The sequence below is a fragment of the Manacus vitellinus genome, unplaced genomic scaffold (assembly GCF_001715985.3).
Source record: "Manacus vitellinus isolate BGI_N305 unplaced genomic scaffold, ASM171598v3 scaffold_7_pilon, whole genome shotgun sequence".
In the NCBI taxonomy this organism is placed as follows: Eukaryota; Metazoa; Chordata; class Aves; order Passeriformes; family Pipridae; genus Manacus; species Manacus vitellinus.
The window spans coordinates 7,198,601-7,218,414 of NW_021940813.1; the positions used below are offsets into that span (position 1 = coordinate 7,198,601).

At 35.8% G+C, this 19,814-nt stretch overlaps 1 protein-coding gene across 7 annotated transcripts in view; it reads left to right on the forward strand.

The window, feature by feature from the left end:
- The window catches only part of DMD (dystrophin), a 991,087-nt gene that overhangs the window by 786,220 nt on the left and 185,053 nt on the right, over positions 1 to 19,814 (forward strand). For all 7 annotated transcript variants that reach the window (XM_018084043.3, XM_018084032.3, XM_018084034.3 and 4 more), the window contains 4 exons: positions 10,560 to 10,732; positions 12,450 to 12,606; positions 18,702 to 18,822; positions 19,497 to 19,765. In XM_018084043.3, the coding sequence (XP_017939532.3) occupies positions 10,560 to 10,732; positions 12,450 to 12,606; positions 18,702 to 18,822; positions 19,497 to 19,765 (720 nt within the window). The remainder of the gene's footprint in view (positions 1 to 10,559; positions 10,733 to 12,449; positions 12,607 to 18,701; positions 18,823 to 19,496; positions 19,766 to 19,814) is intronic.

Below are 19,814 nucleotides of genomic sequence, written 5' to 3' on the forward strand. Positions count from 1 at the left end.
AAGTATGTTTACATTTATTTCTCTAATGATATCAACATTTGTCTCTCTGGCTGTGGTTTTTCATTAGCGGTATAGTCTTTATTTTGGGCAAAATTCAGATAAACTTTAGTTTTTGCTCCAACAAAATATAAACAAGTCTTGAAAAGGCATAAATAATGGTTCCAGGTGGCAGTTTTGATGTGCAGATCTTGGAATTGACATTCTTATCTAGATCTAAATGAAAACATATACATGACTTCACCAATGCAATGTTTGAATTAAAATTATTTCATTTTTGTTATGATAATGGAATTATTCCTTTTACCAGGATGAAGGGAAGATAGAAGGATCAAGTGTATTTTTTTTTTTCAGTTGGTGAATTTGAGGAACTCAGTAATCTGAATTAATTGATTTTTTAATGGCAAACTGAAAAACATGAACAGAAGTTGATTTTCACCCCCAAATAGCTTGTCTGTTAAAAAAAAGTTAGGATTAAAAAACAAGTTTATCTCATGTCAGAATTTTCTGATGATTGCACTATTTTTTCAGTGATATATATCACTTTAACCTGAAACTGTATTTACTGTGGGAGTACATGCATCTTGCTTGTAAATCCAAGAAAATAACAAATAATTATTTTCAGGATATGAATATTATTCACAGACCCCTTGACACAGGCATCCTGTTCCACTTTGCTTTTGATTTCTGGGTGCAACAAAAGATGGTTAGGCTTTGCCACAGAGAGACTGATCAATATGATAGTTAAAGTTGCTATTTTGAAGGATTTTGTTAAAAGGTGTATACTTTTCTCAGATTCCAAACATTTGCCAGTCACTTACTTATTTCAAGACAGTCAGCATGCGTTATTATATCACCTAAAATAAATAATGTAGAAGACAGTTCTGGTTTGGTTCAGGTTGTTCAAAAGAACTTAAATTCTTTGAGAACTTAAAGTTATGGAAATTCTTTGAGCTGAAAACTGATGAGAATGAACTTTTATGTCAAATTCCTCACAAATGCAGTTCCTGAGTACAATATCACACTGATTGGTTAAACACCTCAGTGTGCAGGGTAACAATAACAAGTTAGCAGACCAGAAGTCGTGCTATGCATTTTAATTTGGCTGTTCGAGTTTTGGGTACTGAGAGGAACACAGTACTGGTTTAAAAGTGGAAGTCCTGGTGTTGTTGTTAGTGTTGGTGTCAGCAGGCAGCTGAGGACTTTTGGGTCAGAGGGACAGAAGGGAAAGCCTTGCATGTAGCTCCACATTCCACTCAAGGCCTTGCTATGGACTGGAGTTGGTGGCAGCTCCTTCTTGCAGCCACCCTGACAGCTTTCATCTCTGTGTCAGCCCTTCTGGCAACAGCTGTTCAGGGCCCCCTGAGCCTCTGTGGCTCTGCCTGTTTCTGCATTTAGAGAAGTGTCCCATTTACACAGGGAGGTGCCATAGATAATAGCTTTGGCCTCTTGGCTTCTCACCAGGTATCCAAACATGTGGTACCCTCATACCGAGCAGGCTTGTGGTTAAAACATCATCAGGAAGATAAAACTAACTTTTCTCATGGCAGTTTGTGTTCATTCTTAATGAGTAAACTGACTAACACTTGGTGAATTCTGTTTTTTGGTGACAGGAACATCTGACATCAAATATTGAAGTGATTTTGCTAGTAGCTGACTGCCACAGAACAGTTTTCTCTGTGGTATCTTCTCTTGACATCTCTTGCTTAAAACATAGAAAGTCAACAGATCCTTAGGCCATACTAGCATGACCTATATTTGCACTGAAAATCAACATTAAGGGTACTTTTGCCCTTTATGGCGCCCAAGTTTCTGCCCTCCCTGATCTTGCCTTAGGACACCTCCAGTAGGGAAGATTTGACACAAGTATGTGCAGAAGCTCTGGAGCTTTTGCCACATTTCCTCTTGCATAGTGACCACTGGGTCCCAATTAACCTGTCCTTCATTAAGAACTGTTAATTGCAGTGGAACTTGCACATTGGTAGAGAGAAACGCCTGAAATAGTATAAATTCCTAATTGAAATCTTATTATGTATGGAACAATGCTAGTTTCTAAAAGGAGTCCTAACACCATTATAGTTATTTTTCTGCTCGAGCCAGTTTTAATAATGTGTAATGTATGAAGCCTCTACTTTCTGCTTTATGTTTTGTGTTGTTCTCTTTTAATAAGATTTTATGGTTTTTTTAATTAATTGAACGTCATGTTATGAAACTGGTGTTTCATAACACCAATTATTTTTTTCCAGTCATCAACAATGTTAGCAACAACTTAAAATTTCAGACTTTATTTTAAAAAGAAAAGAAGATTGCAAGAATTATTTGTAACAGAAGGAATTAGGATAGTATCTAGAATCAAAATAATTTCTTTTAATTATAAAACACCCTTTTTTTTATTTTAATAGGATTTGAAAGAGGATTGTATGTGTTAGTGTATTTGAGGAAGGATGAAAGTATATTTGAATCTCATAGGTGCCAAAATATGAGAGGTCTTACTGTTACATTTTGGTATATCATTTAAATATACAGTCCTGTATGTACAAATAATTTTTCTTCTAGGAATAGTTATTTATAATTAACAGATCTCAGGTATGTTTCACTGGGTTGGTGAAAGAGAAAAAAACTGTCCTTCCTTCTTTCATAAGATTTTTTTTTTCTCCAGACCTAGAAATGGTTGTGCAGCCTTTCTGGCTGCTTGTTTTAAGAGAAAGTCAGTATTGATTTCAAGTATTGGAATGTCAGCAGAACTAATAGAGGTAAATGCTCTCCAAACTGTCCAGCAGGACTTTAAGACCTTGCCCAAGTAACTAAGTGGAGGTAAATGTTCCTGTAGAGAAGGTGCTTCGTGCTACTGCTGTTTGATCTCTGGAAAATGGGGAGAGGGAAAATTAGACATACTGAAAGTAGCAGCATAATTATTTTGCTGCAGAAAGATTGCCAAAAGATTGACAGGGTGAGTGTGCTGATGGAATGTGCAGGTGTAATGGGATTAGACATTCACTGAAGTGCAGGGGTCAAGACCTGCATATTCGTCAGGAGCAGACTGCTTTCTAAAAATCTAGAAAACTATCCCAGTAACAGGTCTCACAGTTTTGCTTTCAGAAAGTTGTGTGTGTGATTCTATGCACATTTATGCTATTTCCCTCCTACTCACCCAACCCTCAAATACAGAGTTTTCAAAGGCAAATAGCTAAACCCATTCTTAGACATCTCAGCAGAGGTGGCTGATTTTCTAACATACACTTTTCTAACATATACTTGCAACTCCTGCTTCAAAAATGTGCTTTGTTTGCTTTGTTGGATTTGCTGGCATGAAACAGGGTACAGGCTATGTTAGTAACATAAATATCACACAGTTACACCATACAGTAAAAGTTCTTCATTGCTGTGTCTATGAGGAATTTTTCTGCCTTAATGTAACCTCAAACACACAATTTTTCATTCTATTTAGGGTTTCCATCCTAGATATAGTGACAAGAAAAATAGACAAATGGTAAAAATAACAATTTCCATTAAAATTACAGTTATCAGAATAGTTTATATTTCTCTAATGGCAAGAGTCAGATCCTAAGTGAAACTATAAATGCAGAAAGATTTGTTTCTTTAAAGATTTTATCTATTTATTCACATTTTCATTACATGTAAAGGAAAGCAGTCATTCAGGGTTTTTCTCAGTCTTCAAAAAACCCATCCAAGAAATCCATAAACTCCTCTGAAACACATGGAATTATGTAATAGTTGAATACAAATTAATTGGTAAAAGTCCCAAAAAATTATTTGCCTATGATCAAGAGAGAAATGCGTGACCCTGTGGTATGTCTAAAAAGTCAGTCCTGTGAATGAGGATCTGCACACTAGAGACTTGAGTATATGTTCAAATGATTATATTAGGGCTCTTAAGAGTTAAAATTCCACAGCTGAGGTAGCTCAATGTTAATGAAATTAAGAAGCCCATGCCATGTTTGCAGAGTTACTGTCAGCAAGAGAAGGCTGCATCCTTAGATGCACTCTGAAATCTCTTGCAATCTGAATATAACCTAAATTGAAGGCCTGTTTTGCCTATTTATAAAGATATTTTCTGAAGACAGGGCCCAATTTGCTAAAGAAAGCTCTTTTTTTATCTTCTTTTAGATGAAAATAGTATTTGAATATGAAGTTTGGTCACATATTTATTCCAGGACTTGTGGAATTTTAAACCATAAGAGTGATAGATGCAACTTATATGGATTTCTGCAGTGCAAAGTTATACTTTTGGCTTCCACTCATCAACACTTGATTCTCTCTTAGAGGACTAACTCTTACCCTTTTTTATCTTGAAAAATATGTTGAGAACCTAGAAATGCCTTAATTATATTCATAAGCTTATCTTCACAATAGAAAAGACCTTTTTATCGTTCTTTTTAATCAAGTAATTAGCATGAAACTCAGAGATGTAATCATACCAGACTGGAATTGGGGTCATGCCATAGGCTGGCTGAATAGGAGGCTTCTTGGCATGATGATGTATAACCATTTCACAACAATGCTTTTAACTCAGTAAGTCTGCCCTTTAATTATATTTTAAATCTCATTTGAGAAGTTTTTATCATTATGTAAATTGTTCAGTAAATGCTCATTCTAAGACTCAATAAAAGTTTTGCTTATGGACTAGAAGAGCAAATTACTTAAAAGCTTGATGGAGGAACTGGGAGCTTAAAAAAAAAACCACCACACTAAATCCAGCAACCAGTTCTTAGAAGAACTATAACTTTTAAAATAGTGAACTCCCATGGGACCAGAAGTGTCTTGCAAACCAGCAGAAATACTTCACTGTTTTGTTCCATTACTATTCTAATTCATAGTATCTTCTTTCTAGGACAAATGTTTCAAAAAAAGTATACATTTCTTTCTGTTCAAATGCTTTGATGGCAATGCCCAGCTCACAAGGACAGACTGTCATAAAGCATAGTGCAAACGGACCTTCTACTGCCAGAAACAAAGAAATAGAGCAAGTGCATCTTGCACTAAATCTATCACACATGTACTTAAAATGCATTTGACTTGCCTTGCTGTAGCCATTAATTCAACATCTCCAGAACTATAACACTCACAAAACTATTCCTCTCTCTAGCAGACAGAAGAATAAGCTGTGATCCTGAAAGAGGTGCCATGTACATGGATCTTTGTGCCTCCAAAGGCTGCTGGAGTCTGCCAGGGCATTGAAAAAAAAATCTCATACTCTCTGAATCCTGGCATAGAGTTTAACACTTTAGGCAGAATCGGAAATTTGAAGGAGTTTAGCTGTAATGAAATGAAAGCAAGTGGGATGATTAATTTGAAATCCATATCTAAACTGTGCTTAGCTGTGCTGAACAGAGTTGCAAAATATAGGCAGTGACTCCATTTCTTACATCTGTAGAAACCATAAGGAGGTTACAAAAAAAAAACCAAACCAGAACTTTGAAGGGGAGCCTTTTTTGATTAAGCCAGCAGATCATCCCTGTTGGTAAGAATTCACTCAGTATGCTGAGCCCTGAGAGCTGCTCTGTCACCTTCAAGTTCATAAAACAGAGACCTATTCTCTACAGACCTGTTCTCAGTAGTATTGTTGGAACAAAACCAAACAAAACCAAAACCAAATGAGTCCCCCCCCAAAAAAAAAAATCAAAAACCTACCAAAAAAAAAAAAACAAAAAAAAAAAAAACCAACCAGTTTTGGAACAAGTTTGTAAGTTCTGCTTTATTCAGGCACTTAAAATGATATAAATGCAAAACAAAAGCAGAAAGATACCCATATTCTTTAGAAGTTTTGAAATCACCATAAAAGAACATAAAAATAATTTTTTTATTCATAGAAAGTTGTATTTCAAAGAGAAGGAAGGAAGGAAGGAAGGAGAAGGAGAGAAGGAGATGAAAGAGGCAAGAAAGGCAAAGGAAAAAAGGAGAATAGAGAAAAGAAGAAAGAAACAGGAAAAGAAAGGAAGGGAAAGGAGGGGAGAAAAGGAAAAATGGAAAAGAAAAGCTAAAGTGAAAGGAGGAAAAAAGGAAAAGAGGAAAAAAGGAAAATTAAAAAAAAGGAATTACATCATTTAAGTGTTCTGTACAGTATAAGAGGTTTAAAAAGCATATTCTACTGATATAAGCTATTTAAAATGTTCTCTTGGTTTGTTTTTTTCAGAAATTACTTATGGGAAATACAGTATGCTCTGTTAATGCAAATATGAAGGGGATTATTAGTTTAGCAAACTACAGAGATGGAGAGGGGTTATAGAGGTGATCTTTGTTTTGTTTTGAGTAATTTTATGATCACTTTTCTAGCTATTTCAGTACTTGCATTACAGAAACAGTATAATACTTCTGAGCTATGTATAGCCACACAAGTATTACAGCTGATGCTTTGCATACATGTATGTAATTCTGCAGACTGACATTTTGATTATTTACTGCCAATAAGATAATTTTTTTTCTCTGTGTAGTTTTTATTTAATGAGGTCTTTAATTTTGTTAACCCCCTCATACCTCAATTAATGTAATTTATTTCGTCAGTAACTCTGTACAGTACCTAGAAAATGTAAAATGCTTCACTGGAAATAAAAAGTATAATTCCAAGGATGGAACTGAGTTTGTAGAGGAGGATTTAAGTACTTTAATTTCTTTAAATTATTATATAATTAATTTGTTTTACCTTGCATAAAAGATAAATGTTTTGTCAGCTGTGCTGCATTAATTTCCATGTTTTAGTATGACTCATCTGTAGTCCAAGAAGTATAACTGATTCCTTCTTTCTAGGACTTCACTTTACTTCCAGACTACCAATCCTTCTCTGATGTATTGCTGAACTAATGGCAGATTTTGACGTCTCATGTCCTTTATATGTCTATGTGTTGCATGTGGGACATGAAGTATATTGGCACTGATTATTTATTACTGCTGAAGTATCTCCAACCATATTGAATCCTCACAGGACTAGCTCTGCTATGTGGAAGCTGACAGAACTTCTGATGCATTAGATTTCACTGCGACAACCCTGCTGTGCTTAGCAGGGCACTGTATAAAATAAAACTTGTGGAGCCACAGGTGAATCTCTTTTACCTACTGAAAGAATTAGGGCAGTGAGAATGTGGGCTCCTGTGGGGAATGCCAGCAGTAGTTCCAAGGGTGACAGCTGAATTGGGCAAGTATTATGCCAAAACTTGTATTGAACTGGGCAAGTATTTTGCTCTGACTTTCTGGCAGTGTTGGGTGTGCTGTCTTACAACACTAGTGTACTTCTCCCCTAAAATCGTGCAATGGTTTCAAGGGCTCAGGACAAAAGTGAAACAGCCAGAGCAAATTTCCTCACCCAGTTTTGTTCAAGAAGGTTGTTTCCCTCAAGACAAGTGTACTTCATCTCTTTATCATTCCAGTTCTGTGTCTTAGTTCCAGACTTGCTCTGTATAGTAAAATAACGTAAATACACATTTTTAAAAGAAACCACTAATAGCTATTCAGCTAAATTTCTACGAACAAATATTATGTTACTTATTATCGTCTAAATTTATAATTCATCTTAATAAAGGAGGATTTCACTCTGAAATTCTTAGATAAATCTGTGCCTGATGGAGTTGCAGTTCTTTCCAAGCAGTTCAGCTCACTCAAAGCAGATAGAAATCTTCCACACAGCCTCAGTAATAACCACTACAGCAAAAATGCACCACACAGTCCAATTGTAACCCAGTAGAATTATACCAGGATTGATTTTTTATCCTCTATGGTCTCTCCATGTGTTTGAACACGTTGGAAAAGATGAAAATACAATAAATAATATATATTTAGTCTATATGCTGTACTTCTAGGTATGGTGTGTAATCACAGCACACTTTTACAAATAACTTAGCCATTTTTGAGGTTAAGTAGATCTTCCTGCTTTATCATTGCCAAGAAAAAGAACCTAGTTCATATTGTACTTTTGAGACATGGACATTATTTATTTCAGAAAACAAATAAAAGGTATATAGGTCTTTTTATTATATGTTCTCTGCTTCTCTTGGGATGTGAAAGTGTCACAAAGAAAGGAACGAAAATGCACCAACCAAAATGGAGTAAATATCTTTGTTGTTGCCTTTCTTCTGTGTAGGCTTCCTGCATGGCTGGAATAAACTTCTTCTGGGACCATTAAAAGTAGTGCAGTATACACAAGTAATTTGGAATAAGGAAGACCAAGTCTTGAATACTAAGCTTTTGTCAAGAATACTCCCCTTTTCATGTTTGTTTCCTGCTTAACTAACTGTCCAGATGTATTGTGATTCTATATAGTATTCTGAAATAAAAAAGGATATGGCTTAATTTCTTTTCAGAATTATGTATGTGTCAGGAGAAAACCACAAAATGTACAAACTCCAAGACACTTTTTCTAAAAACAAGAAAAATACAGAAAGCCTTTTTTTTGAAATTTTGTCTTATAAAATGCTATGAGTAAATGTGTGGTAAAACACCAAGAGGGCATAAATTTGACAGCTTCCTACTGTGAATTGTTATTGAACATGTTTCATGGCACATGTTCTTTCAGAGGAGAAGGCAGCTCTTTCCATCACCATCCTAAAAACTAAGGACTTTGTGCAAGAGGTAGTGCATATAATTCTTTTACCCTTTCATTCTTTCTATTCAGAATAGATTTATCATTTTTAAATGTGGAAGGACCTTACAAGTATACAGACTTAATTAAAAGTTAACTTTTTTACTGCGAACTTTATCCTTTCTTACGTGGCTGTTTACATCAGGATAGTAATACTTAACCCAGCTTAAATAAAATCTCCAAATGCATACATGGAGAGAAAGAAATTTGGTAATAGAATATTCTTCAGTAAAGCAAACAGAAATAAAGTATTGCAGATAGAAACTGAAGCTAACAACATTCAGACTTGAATTAAGGTACAAATTTTCAAGTAAGGACATTCATACCTGGAATACTATACATTGTTATGTACCTCAGTAATGGCATTTTTAAAAATATGAATTGCTTATTTAACACCAATCAATAAAAATATAGTGTTTATAATATATTTGGATTCTGATGAGTTACCTCTGATGTATCCAAACTCATTCCTAACTACTTTACTGCTAGGATGACCTTAGATAAGTAAAATAGTTGGATAAAAACTTTTATACTGTACTGAAGACATTGCTAGCCCACCTTAAAATTTCCCCAAATACTGTACTAGTCATTGCTCTGCAAGGAATAGGTGTCCAGTTAAGGACATTTGGAACAGCAGTAGGTGAACAAGGACAATCCACTCATGATTCAGTGCAGCTAACATTGCACTTAAAATATCAAATAAGACCAATTCAATTAGGAATGCACCAAGTAGACAGATTGTGTGCTTCCCTCCTTCAAAGTCATCCTTCTAAAGAAAATTGCAACAAATTTCCATTGGGGACTATCTGTGATGCTCAGTTAGTGCTGGATCTTGCTCTCAAATGCCATAAATCACTTGCTCTTTCACACTTCGTCCCTAGCACTCCCATTTCGGGTAGCAAGAAAACCACCACCAGAAAACTTAGTGCCCAGGCATCCCAGGAGAAAATGCAGAGCTTTATTCACTAGGACATTTTCTTTGTGTCTTTGTTTGAAAGTAAGCGAATGCGGCTGCACATAGAGTACGTGTGTGCTCACGCATGTACGTATTTAAATTATTATTATTATTATTTTTATTCTTTTTAATGGGCTTGATTCAACCACCGTTGCCTGCGAATGAATCTGACCTTGTGGAGCTGCAGCATGCAAACATCTTGGAGAAGGGCAGCCAGCGTACAAAGGCTGCATTGACTGTGTGGGCAGGCAGGAATGCTGGTACCAGGCAGCTCTCTAAAGAATGTTCTTTTGGCAGAAACAGCCGTGCTAAAAATGAGGGGGAAAAATGAATCCAAAATGTAGAGCTGGCCTGCAGTTACGGAGCGATAAGAAAAGTTGGCTGTTCAACATGAGCTGCCAGTTGCACATTCTGGGTCCTTGCTATTCTCAGGCCCTCCTACATCCGTGGCCTCAACCAGTGTTTTGGTACAGCACAAAGTGGCTGTTTATTGCTGTTGACTTCTGAGGCCTGGGCTCCAAAATGCATTCTGTCAACAGAATGTAAGTGAACTTGGCATTTTAAAGCTCAGCTGCTGCAGACACCCAGATTTCCTGGAATTGCTATGCAGCAGGACCGGTGCTGCAGTCCCCAGCTGAAACTGAAAATGTTGCACCGGAAGACGTATCACGTGAAGGTCAGATTTACCTGAGACCCTGGGGGTTTGTGTTTGTTTGTTTTTCCCTCATCAGCACAGTAAATATATCCTGTCCTTCCTTTGTTGCCTGTCAAAGGCTACACTTTTAACCATCTGCATTTTGCTCAGTATGCTCTCTATGAAAGAAAGGTCGCACTCAATGCGAAAGGCCTTCATGTGAAAGGGGAACATGGCTGTGTCTACAGTACATGGTACTGCCATAAAAGCAGTAATCAAAACCTGTGCTCTGTGTTGCACCGATTTTTCCACTCTTTTGAAAAATTATGGTTTCTATGATTTTTTTAGGAAATCACATGTATTGTTTTCTATTGCTTCCATAGGAACTACAGGCAGAAATTGATGCTCACACTGACATCTTTCACAGCCTGGATGAAAACGGGCAGAAAATCCTGAGGTCCCTTGAAGGCTCTGAAGATGCAACCCTCTTGCAGAGACGCCTGGATAACATGAACCTCAGATGGAGTGAACTTAGGAAGAAATCTCTGAACATTAGGTAGGACCTGAACATGAGCAAAAGCCTCCTGTTCGTGTGTAAGACAGAATCCTGCATTTTGCTAGTAAAAATCTTTCTGATAGCAATGTTTTTGTCTATTTTGAAATTATTTCTGCTACTTTGAATGTTGGCTTAACTTTGTAAGAATTAGGTTTTTTTGGTGTGAAAATTATAGTAGAGGATTAGGATTTGAGGCATATGATGAACTTTTGTAATTACAGAGGGAGAGATTAGCATGTTTAAACAGTAACTGTACCCCCTCTAAATGTAAGCTTTTTCTAGAGCTGGATATGACTTATCAATGAGTCTTGAAAGTGAGTGATTAAATAACCAGTATTTATGATAAGCTTTATTTTGAAGGCTGCTATTTCCAGTGCAAAACTAAAAATAGCCTTGCAAATGAGAAGACTATTTAAGGTTTAGCTGTTGTGTGGAGAATGGACAGAATTGCCAAACAAAATCCAGGGGTAAAAGAAATCCATAGGTAGTGTCATGAGAGGAAAAAACTTTTGATTGCAGGGGAAAATATAATAAAAGGTAACATTGCAAATGATCAAGTGGTCATTCAGACTTCAATGGACTGAAGATTTCTTTTCAAAATAATTTATCCAGGAAACTTTCTTTCAGAAATATGACTTTTACAATAGGCAACCCAGCTCTGTTGCATTCAGTCTCAGGCATTTTTTCATTTGCTCATTTGCTGTGTGTTGGTGGTAGTTCAGAGGACAGCAAAAGGCAGAAGTGTTTTCCAAAGTAAGGTATGAAATATTAGCTTTTTTCAGCTCAGGTCCTGAGGGAGGTCAGGATGTGTAATGACAAAAACCATCTTCATATCATCAGTCATTAAAAATAAATGAAGGATGTGAGGTTGAAAAGATATTAGTAGCTAAAGAAAAAGAGACACGTTCCTTCTTTTTTTTCTGAAGAGCAAAAGAAGAAGGACAAAACCCTTCACGGTTTCTGAGAATTTTTTCATCACATGCATACTACCCATGAACTTGCTCAAATGCAGTGATGTTTGAGATAAAAAGTGGTACATATACAGAAGAAATATTTAGAAGGTGTCATTATGATGGAGACCTTTTTTGCATAAAGTGGTATTCTGTCGTTTAATTTTTCCAGTGATTCAATTAGTTTCATACACACCTCTGTTCAAATGGCACAGACAATTGCCTCAGTAGTGTATGGGGATTCTGTTGGCTTTAACAATCTCCTCACTATTTTTTTTCTTTTTTGAAAGAATTTCATTTAAAATAAGAGAATGAATCTTGTGTGAGCTAAATGGTTTATGTAGTGGTTTAAAGAAATGCTTGCTCTTCTCTGAGTTGGAAAACTGCTCTCTACATTTCAGGTAATTAAACTCCCAGTAATCCTAAGTGATGACTACACTACTCTTATGCTAGTCCTGCATAATATTTGTGCACTTCTAGGGAGACTGACAATTCAACACAGCGATTACTCACTGCTGAAGAGGAAAGCTTAAAAACCAAAACAAACCAAACAATTAAAAACAAAAAACAAGAGATGCAAAAAAAGCCAAGACTGCAGAACCAAATTTAAATCTGTGTTGTCAGAATCTAATTCGAAGCTACTGAAGCTGTTTAAAAATCATTAAGTTAATGAAACACTAGGATTTTTTCCAGTAAATAAGCTTGTACAATTTGGTTTTTACTTTCACTGTGACTGAATCTATCTTATATTTAACACATGCCTTCAGATCCCATTTGGAAGCCAGTACCGACCAGTGGAAGCGATTGCATCTCTCTCTTCAGGAACTTTTAGCATGGCTGCAGTTGAAAGAGGATGAATTAAAACAGCAAGCACCCATTGGTGGAGATCTTCCCACTGTGCAGAAACAGAATGACATCCATCGGGTATGGGCTTTTTAAAAATCTTTTGGTCATTGCTTTTTGTTTGGCAGGTTAGTGCTGCATGACACGGTCCTTGTTGGAAAAAGGAAGACACCATGTAAAATACATTTTAGAATGAAAACCAAAGTTCTTTCTTGAGAATAATAGCTACAACTTTCAAACACAGAAGAGAAAATCAGCCTTTTGGAGAACGGAGTGTTTACTACCGTGACCTTCACAGACCTATCACAGAAAGGCAGATTTCATGGCCAGAACAATTACTAACCCAGTATTTTTTGAGGATTAAATAAGTAGTTCTGAAAATTTTTCTAGATCAGGCATTTAAACTTCATGTGTACTTTTTGAACCCCTATTTTGCTATTGAAAAGAGTAGCTGATATCAGCCCTAATGCACAGCTCTGCATCATTGTGACAACTCTCCATGGCTCACACTGGTTTCATCATGGAATTCTTATGGAAAGGCAATAGCAGTGTCATATGGGGACTGTTCTAGACTAAGATGTGCATTAACAAGGAACCTACATTGAATGCTTGTATGGAAAGTTGATTTTTTTAAAATCCACCAAATGAACACCCTCCAAAATAACACAATACTTCTGAATAATTCTTCATACAAAGATTCACACAGATTTTTTGGTGGTAAAGGTATACTTTAAGTATATCTCCTGCGTTGAACCAAGTTCTCTCACCTATCTGATGCTACCCTAATGTCTGCTTTCAGGTAAACAGCTTTTAATTTAACTATACCATTGAGGTCTATTCTGATCTGAATGTGAAATCACACTAGTACCTCCACTATACACTTTTCCTTTTCTTGGAATTTACTTGGATGTAGTATTCAAGCTCTCCTCTACTTCATCCACATGTGCCTTTAATTAAAATAATAATGTTATGGGAGGTGTTTTACCTCCTCTTTGGTGTCCAATTATGCTTCAGTGGGTATCTAAAAAGTTATTTTGAACAAATGTATTTTTATTGAAAAATTTAAATTGTCAGCCAGACAACTTGCTTCCACAAGAAGAGAGTATTTCAAAACCAATGATCATCCTCTCAAAGCATTGTGCTGCATATATGTAACTTTCAGTTTGTGAAGCTTGCCACGAAAGGTATTGTTTCTGAAGCTCCTAAATCTCTGATTTTATTGCCTAATGGAGAAATGTGAAATGTTACTATAAAATGAAATTGTATCTGTGTTTTTTCCATTCATCAGGTAGCTAAATGTAAACACTGATCTCCTTCATGCAGAAAGACACAATTGAGAACAAATAGTGAGACAAAATTTGGAAAGAGAACATGACATATCTTGCTGCTTCAAGTTATTTGGAATTCTGAGTTTGTGAAAAATCAAGAAGTACCATATTGTCAGGCATGGATTTTGGCATAGCCAAAAGTTATTCTCATCAGTAGCAGACTGATGGGAACCAGTGCCAATATGGTTTCTCGGGGCCTATCTTCACCAAATGGCTGAAAAAGCCAAAGAGAAAGAGGAACAAAAACCCTCTCTCTCAGTGCCAAATGCTTTTCTAAGATAATGCTTTGCTCCAAGGGGCAGCTTGGTCGCGTTTAGATCTTCCTTCTGGAGAGGTGATGCATAGGATGTGTCTTTCTCACCAAACTTTACTCAGGACTTAAAGCATTATCGCAGAAACAGTGAGGAATAAACATCCATGACTTTATGGAGCAGGACTATTCCTTTTTTCACCTTTCCACCATGAAAGTTAAGATATATGATATACCTGAGGTCTGTTCTAGCCAGCTGTCTGTAGCAACTTCCATAAAGTAGTTTTAAAGCCCATCCAGAACATCAGGATGAAAGACACAATATAGATGTTGCTTTAACTCAGCATAACATTAACTCAATCCGTTTCTCCAAAGATGACTCTTAAGCCAAAACAAGACTTAGAGAACGATTTTTGTAGAATTGTTCCAATAAAGGTTTTCTCATCTAAATAGTATTTGAGTCTTTGAAAACATCGTTTTTTTTCTCCTAGACAGAAGAAATATTTTTTCATCTAAAGAAATTACTTCTCATAAAATTTTAGTATTGTATATTGCTTTATAAGCTGTTTGAAAGTTACCCAGAATTCACCATAAAGATGGCAGGACTTCAGTGATGAACTAAGTGATCTCTCTGTCTCTCACCAATCAAACAAAGTATTTAGAACTTTTAGAGATTAAAAGTGTTGTATAAAAGTAAATTAACATGAATAGGTGCAACATGACTTTACAAAATAGATCTTCTCCTTTATACCTTCTCTGCCACTTGCAGATGCATAACACAGATTTTTGGTCATCCTGTCTAGTATCGAAGTTAGAACATTTTAGTTCCTTTTAGAAATATGCCTTCTTTCCTTTTCCCATTCTGTAGCACCACAGGAGTCTGATGTGAGGCCTTTCTAGTTGTAGGTATTCTGATTCCCTGTAGAAAAAAGAACAGACAGAATCATTGAAATTTAATTTATCCTGTCTGATCTTCAAGTATCTCTTATAGAGGACGGAAAAGAATCCGTACAAAATTCTGTCTCCTGTTCATCAAAACATTATTTAATTATCTCACAGTTTTCTTTGCTTTACTAAGTATCATAATATTGTTTTATTGAAATTTTATTAACTACTATTTGTCTCATTTAAGTAACTTAGACATCCTGCAGATAGCCTGCTATTTCTTTCATTTTTTAGAGTTGCCTCATTTTCTATGTAGTGATTTTATTAACAGCATAAATAGCATTTATGAATATAGAATGTAGTTATTAACAATTCCATGGAAACCCTTTCACATGAAATCTATAGCACCACTGCCTAAGGAGGAGTACAGTTCCTGCTTCGACACACTAACCTTTTCTGGTGGCACAGTTGATATCTACTTTTAACAGTTGAAGTCAAAACCCCTTTTTTAAAAAGCATTCTGGTTGGCAAACATCTTGAATTAATCTAATTGTACTTTTTTGCTTTAAAATTCATTGAAAGAAAAAATACCTGTTTTTTTTAAATAACAGAGATTAATGTTAGTTTTATCGATGTAACTGTTTTCTCATTATATTCACATTTTTCAAGTTAAACAATCTTTGTTTCTTCATTTAGAGAGATTTAAGGACACTCATGAAGAGGTAGTGGAGGTCTGAGATAAGCTGATCAATATATGCATTATTAAAATGGTGGACAGAATGCCATTACTGCTGTAGTGTTGATGACAAATAGACATGGTTAAATAAAGTAGTTTACTTACTTTTTTGTCAGGTCATACATTGTGCATATTCGATTTCCCCTACAGTCACCACAAACTGTGGAAGAAGTTAAGGAATTCAATGAAATTAGCCTGAAATCATTAGCTGTACATTAGACATTAATTTAGGCTAATTCTACTTTCAGTGATGGTCTGGTTATTATAAAGATGTACTTGTCAGGACTCTAGATAGATAATTTTTTTTCCTCCAAAAGTAGAGAAAATGTACTTTATTGCTGCTTATGATTTTTATTGGTAGCATGTACATATTTCACAATAAAACTTCAATCAGAAAAGCAGCTTTACCTTCATAGAGTAAGAACTTCTTTTGGAATGGGTTAGTATGAAATGAGCATTCATTATTTTTAATGCTGTTCTGTGCTACTGCTTCAGCCTCATGTTTTTTTAATCCTCTCCTTTTCAAATTTCTCATACTGAAACATATTTTAACTCACTCGGTAGAAGTTTGCAGATCAAAACTAGGGAAGGAGATGAGAATTGTAAATAGATCTCAACACCACACTGTGTACTATTCTGTAACTCAGGATTTACAGACTATAATCACCTCCACCAGCTCCAACATTCAGAATGCAAAAGTTGGGGAGGAAAAATGTGACACATTGGCTCACTGTTTTCAGTGTTAGAAAGACTTTTTCTGGTTGTGGCTAAATACAAAATGTACAAAATCTGAAAGCTCCCATTCGCTATTGTTTTGGGAAAGATACGACGATTCCTGCTCACACACTTTTTGGGATGCAGTGCACATACCTGGTTATGTTCTCCTGTTGCACAAGAGGTACAGCAGAAATATGACTTTAAACATCTCCTTGAAATACAATGCCACTACATGTATTTGATTGCTGTGGTTTTCTGCAAAAGTAGGACAAACTGAAAGAAGGAATTTTGTGTCCTTCTCATGGAGTGCACATGTACATAGCTAGAGGTGACCTGACTTCAGCAGTAGCACAATTTACAGCAGGACTCACTCCCAAATGCAGAACTCAGAGGTATTTCTGGCTTTTAAGTATCCTATCCTTCAGTGTATTTCTGTGTTCCCCTGGAATATCCATGAGTCCTTCCTGCTGTTGATGTGTGTTGGCAGGACAGACCTCAGTGCATGTGCCTTCTATTTGACTGATTTTGGGCACAGACATTTCTGAGAAATAATTTGTCTTTGTAGATTTTTATAAAGCACATTATATCTTTAAGCTGTTATACCATTTAGTGTTTAAAAACCACTGGTTTAAGTGAATTTGACTGTTGGAGTTACTTTTAGCACTATCAGATGAGAGCAAGGCTGACAGTCCATGGGGACTACCATGCTGGCTTTTAAGTTATGCTACCTGCTGGCTTACTTGAGCTGCAGACCTGCCACACCATTCTAGTGGGATAGAATGATGTGAGAGGACAACAAAGGCTAATTAAAGCAATAGATTTTCCTCTTTTGGAGGCATGAAAAGAGTTTATTATATTTCCTCTTTCTGTTGCATTTCATGCAAGAGTCAAACATGAATTGTAAGAATTACAGACCTAAAAATGTCTAAGTTTCAACCCTCTAGTAAACCCACTCAGATTTTATGCAGAGCAATGTCCAGTGGTAGTTTACTTGTTAATATACAGTACTCTACTTTATTTGTGAAAATCGGTGTTGGGTTTTAAAATATTGTTTAAAACATTTATCACAGTTATTAATAAAACAGCAGATTCTCTTATGATAGCAGATACATTCTGGGAAAAGATTCTAGTCCCATCAATGTCCTTGGCACAAAATGAAGATTTTTTACTTTATTTCATTCAGCCAAGTGGACTTTGCTAAAGGGTTCTCCCAAGCACAGTTACAGACCTTATGGTCAGTTCTTGACCATTTAATAAAAAGTGTATTTTAATATTTATAATAGAATAATATAGTAATTTCCCTAAGTTTACTTTCCTGAAATATGTTAAGAACTTTTTACCTATGAGTCCTCATATTATAAACTAAGGTGTTCTCATTATTAGTTCTGGTAGGTATTTCCTGTGCAGAGAGTCACATATCAAATATAATTCAAAGTGTAATTAACTTTTTAATATTGAATTTATAATCCTTCATTAGTTTGCATAGAAATACAAATTTGGTTTAATAATTAATTTAACTGAATTGGTGAATTTATTGTGATAGATGCTTATATAATGCCAGCGTTGTAAAAAGAATTTTCTGGTGCCTGGAGTAAAATTTCTGTTTTCTACCCATGGCATTTGGCTCTCTTTTTTGCAGTGTTGTGTTTTTTTTACACTGTGCTATAATTATCTGCATAATTTACCTCTATGCTACTTGAAAATGGTATGCATTCAACATTGTTTCATAAATACACAAGAAAATGTTGAAATGAAACAGTGGTAAGGACCACTTAGATAAATTCAGTACAACATACAAAAGTGCCAATGCAACATGCAAGCCACAGGCTGAGTTTCATCTACATGTTTATGCAGAGAGCATTTGGATTCAGATTAATGGATTCTTACACTCTCTGAAACAAAAATAGATAAATGAATTAATGAATAAATACTGAGATATTTGTATTTTCAGTAGCCTATCAAAATTTCAAATATTAATCTTGAGAAACTTACTCATGGTCATTTTAAAAGTAGGGAGTAGAAGAGAGATAGTAAAAGGAGCTGTTGCTGAAGGAAGAAAAATGTGGCATGCTGGCAGTACATTTGCTCCTTTGAATATAATGTGATTTTATGTTAAGCAAAAGCTGATTATCTCTTTTATATCTTTTTTTGTTGCTACTTGTCATACACACATGCAAGCTGTTGTTGGAAATTTTGTTCTTAAATTGATGCAAACAAGGTACTTCATTACAGATCCACTTACAATAAATTTGTTTCTTAGACTTTCAAGAGGGAGATAAAAACAAAAGAACCTGTTGTCAGGAGTGCACTTGAGACTGTGCGAATCTTCCTCGCTGAGCAGCCTGTGGAGGGACTGGAGAAGATCGGCCCAGAAACAAGAGGTAATTGAAGAAAGAACAGGGTGATAACACATTGCTGGAAAGATCAGTGATGATCAGTGATGATTAAATAAATTCTGCCAGCCGCTCTCAAAGCATTCCTTTTACACTCCAAGCTGAATGCCAGTATTCAGAAACTAAGCTAAAAATATAGATGAAAGCAAGCCTTAGCAATCCCTCTGAACACTGTGGCACTAAATAGACATGCATATTTATAAGCAGATTTTGAAACTGCCTTTAAACCTTCAGGACTTGTCTATAACTATAGGCCCATCTGAGGTCTCAAAGCTGCAATTTAAGCTAAAATTCACCTTGTAGTCTCAGTACTACAGAAGCTCACAAATCCACTCAATTGCAGCAAAAGCTTCACAGTGATTAATATTTATCTATGTGCAGAAATATTGTGCTGAATCAGGACACAGCTGATAAACTTTTAGCTATACCTTGCCTGATTCAAAATGCCTTTAAGTACTTAAATGCGTATTTTGTTGATCTTTATGCTGTCAAGATTTAAAGTTTTTATGAGATTTGCAAACAAGAATACATTAATAAAACAAATTTCACAGGTGCATTTGGTTATGAATAGTTTCTCACTGAGATTTGAACTTTCACAGATGGCAATTGCTTTAGTTCTAAGGCAGAATATGTCTTAAGAGCCTCTTGATTTTCACATTTAGATCTGTCACCTGAGGAAAGAGCCCACCATGTCACTAAACTTCTCCAAAGGCAAGCAGATGAGGTCAGAACTGAGTGGGATAAGCTGAATGTGCAGTCTGCTGATTGGCAAAAGAAGATAGATGATGCTCTTGAAAGACTGCAGGCCCTTCAAGAGGCAATGGATGAACTGGATCTGAAACTACGCCAGGCTGAAGCATTCAAGGGATCCTGGCAGCCAGTGGGGGATCTGCTAATTGACTCTCTGCAGGATCACTTAGAAAAAGTCAAGGTATGTGTCAGTTTATCAGTATTTCTGCGTATAAAACTGTTCATTGCAT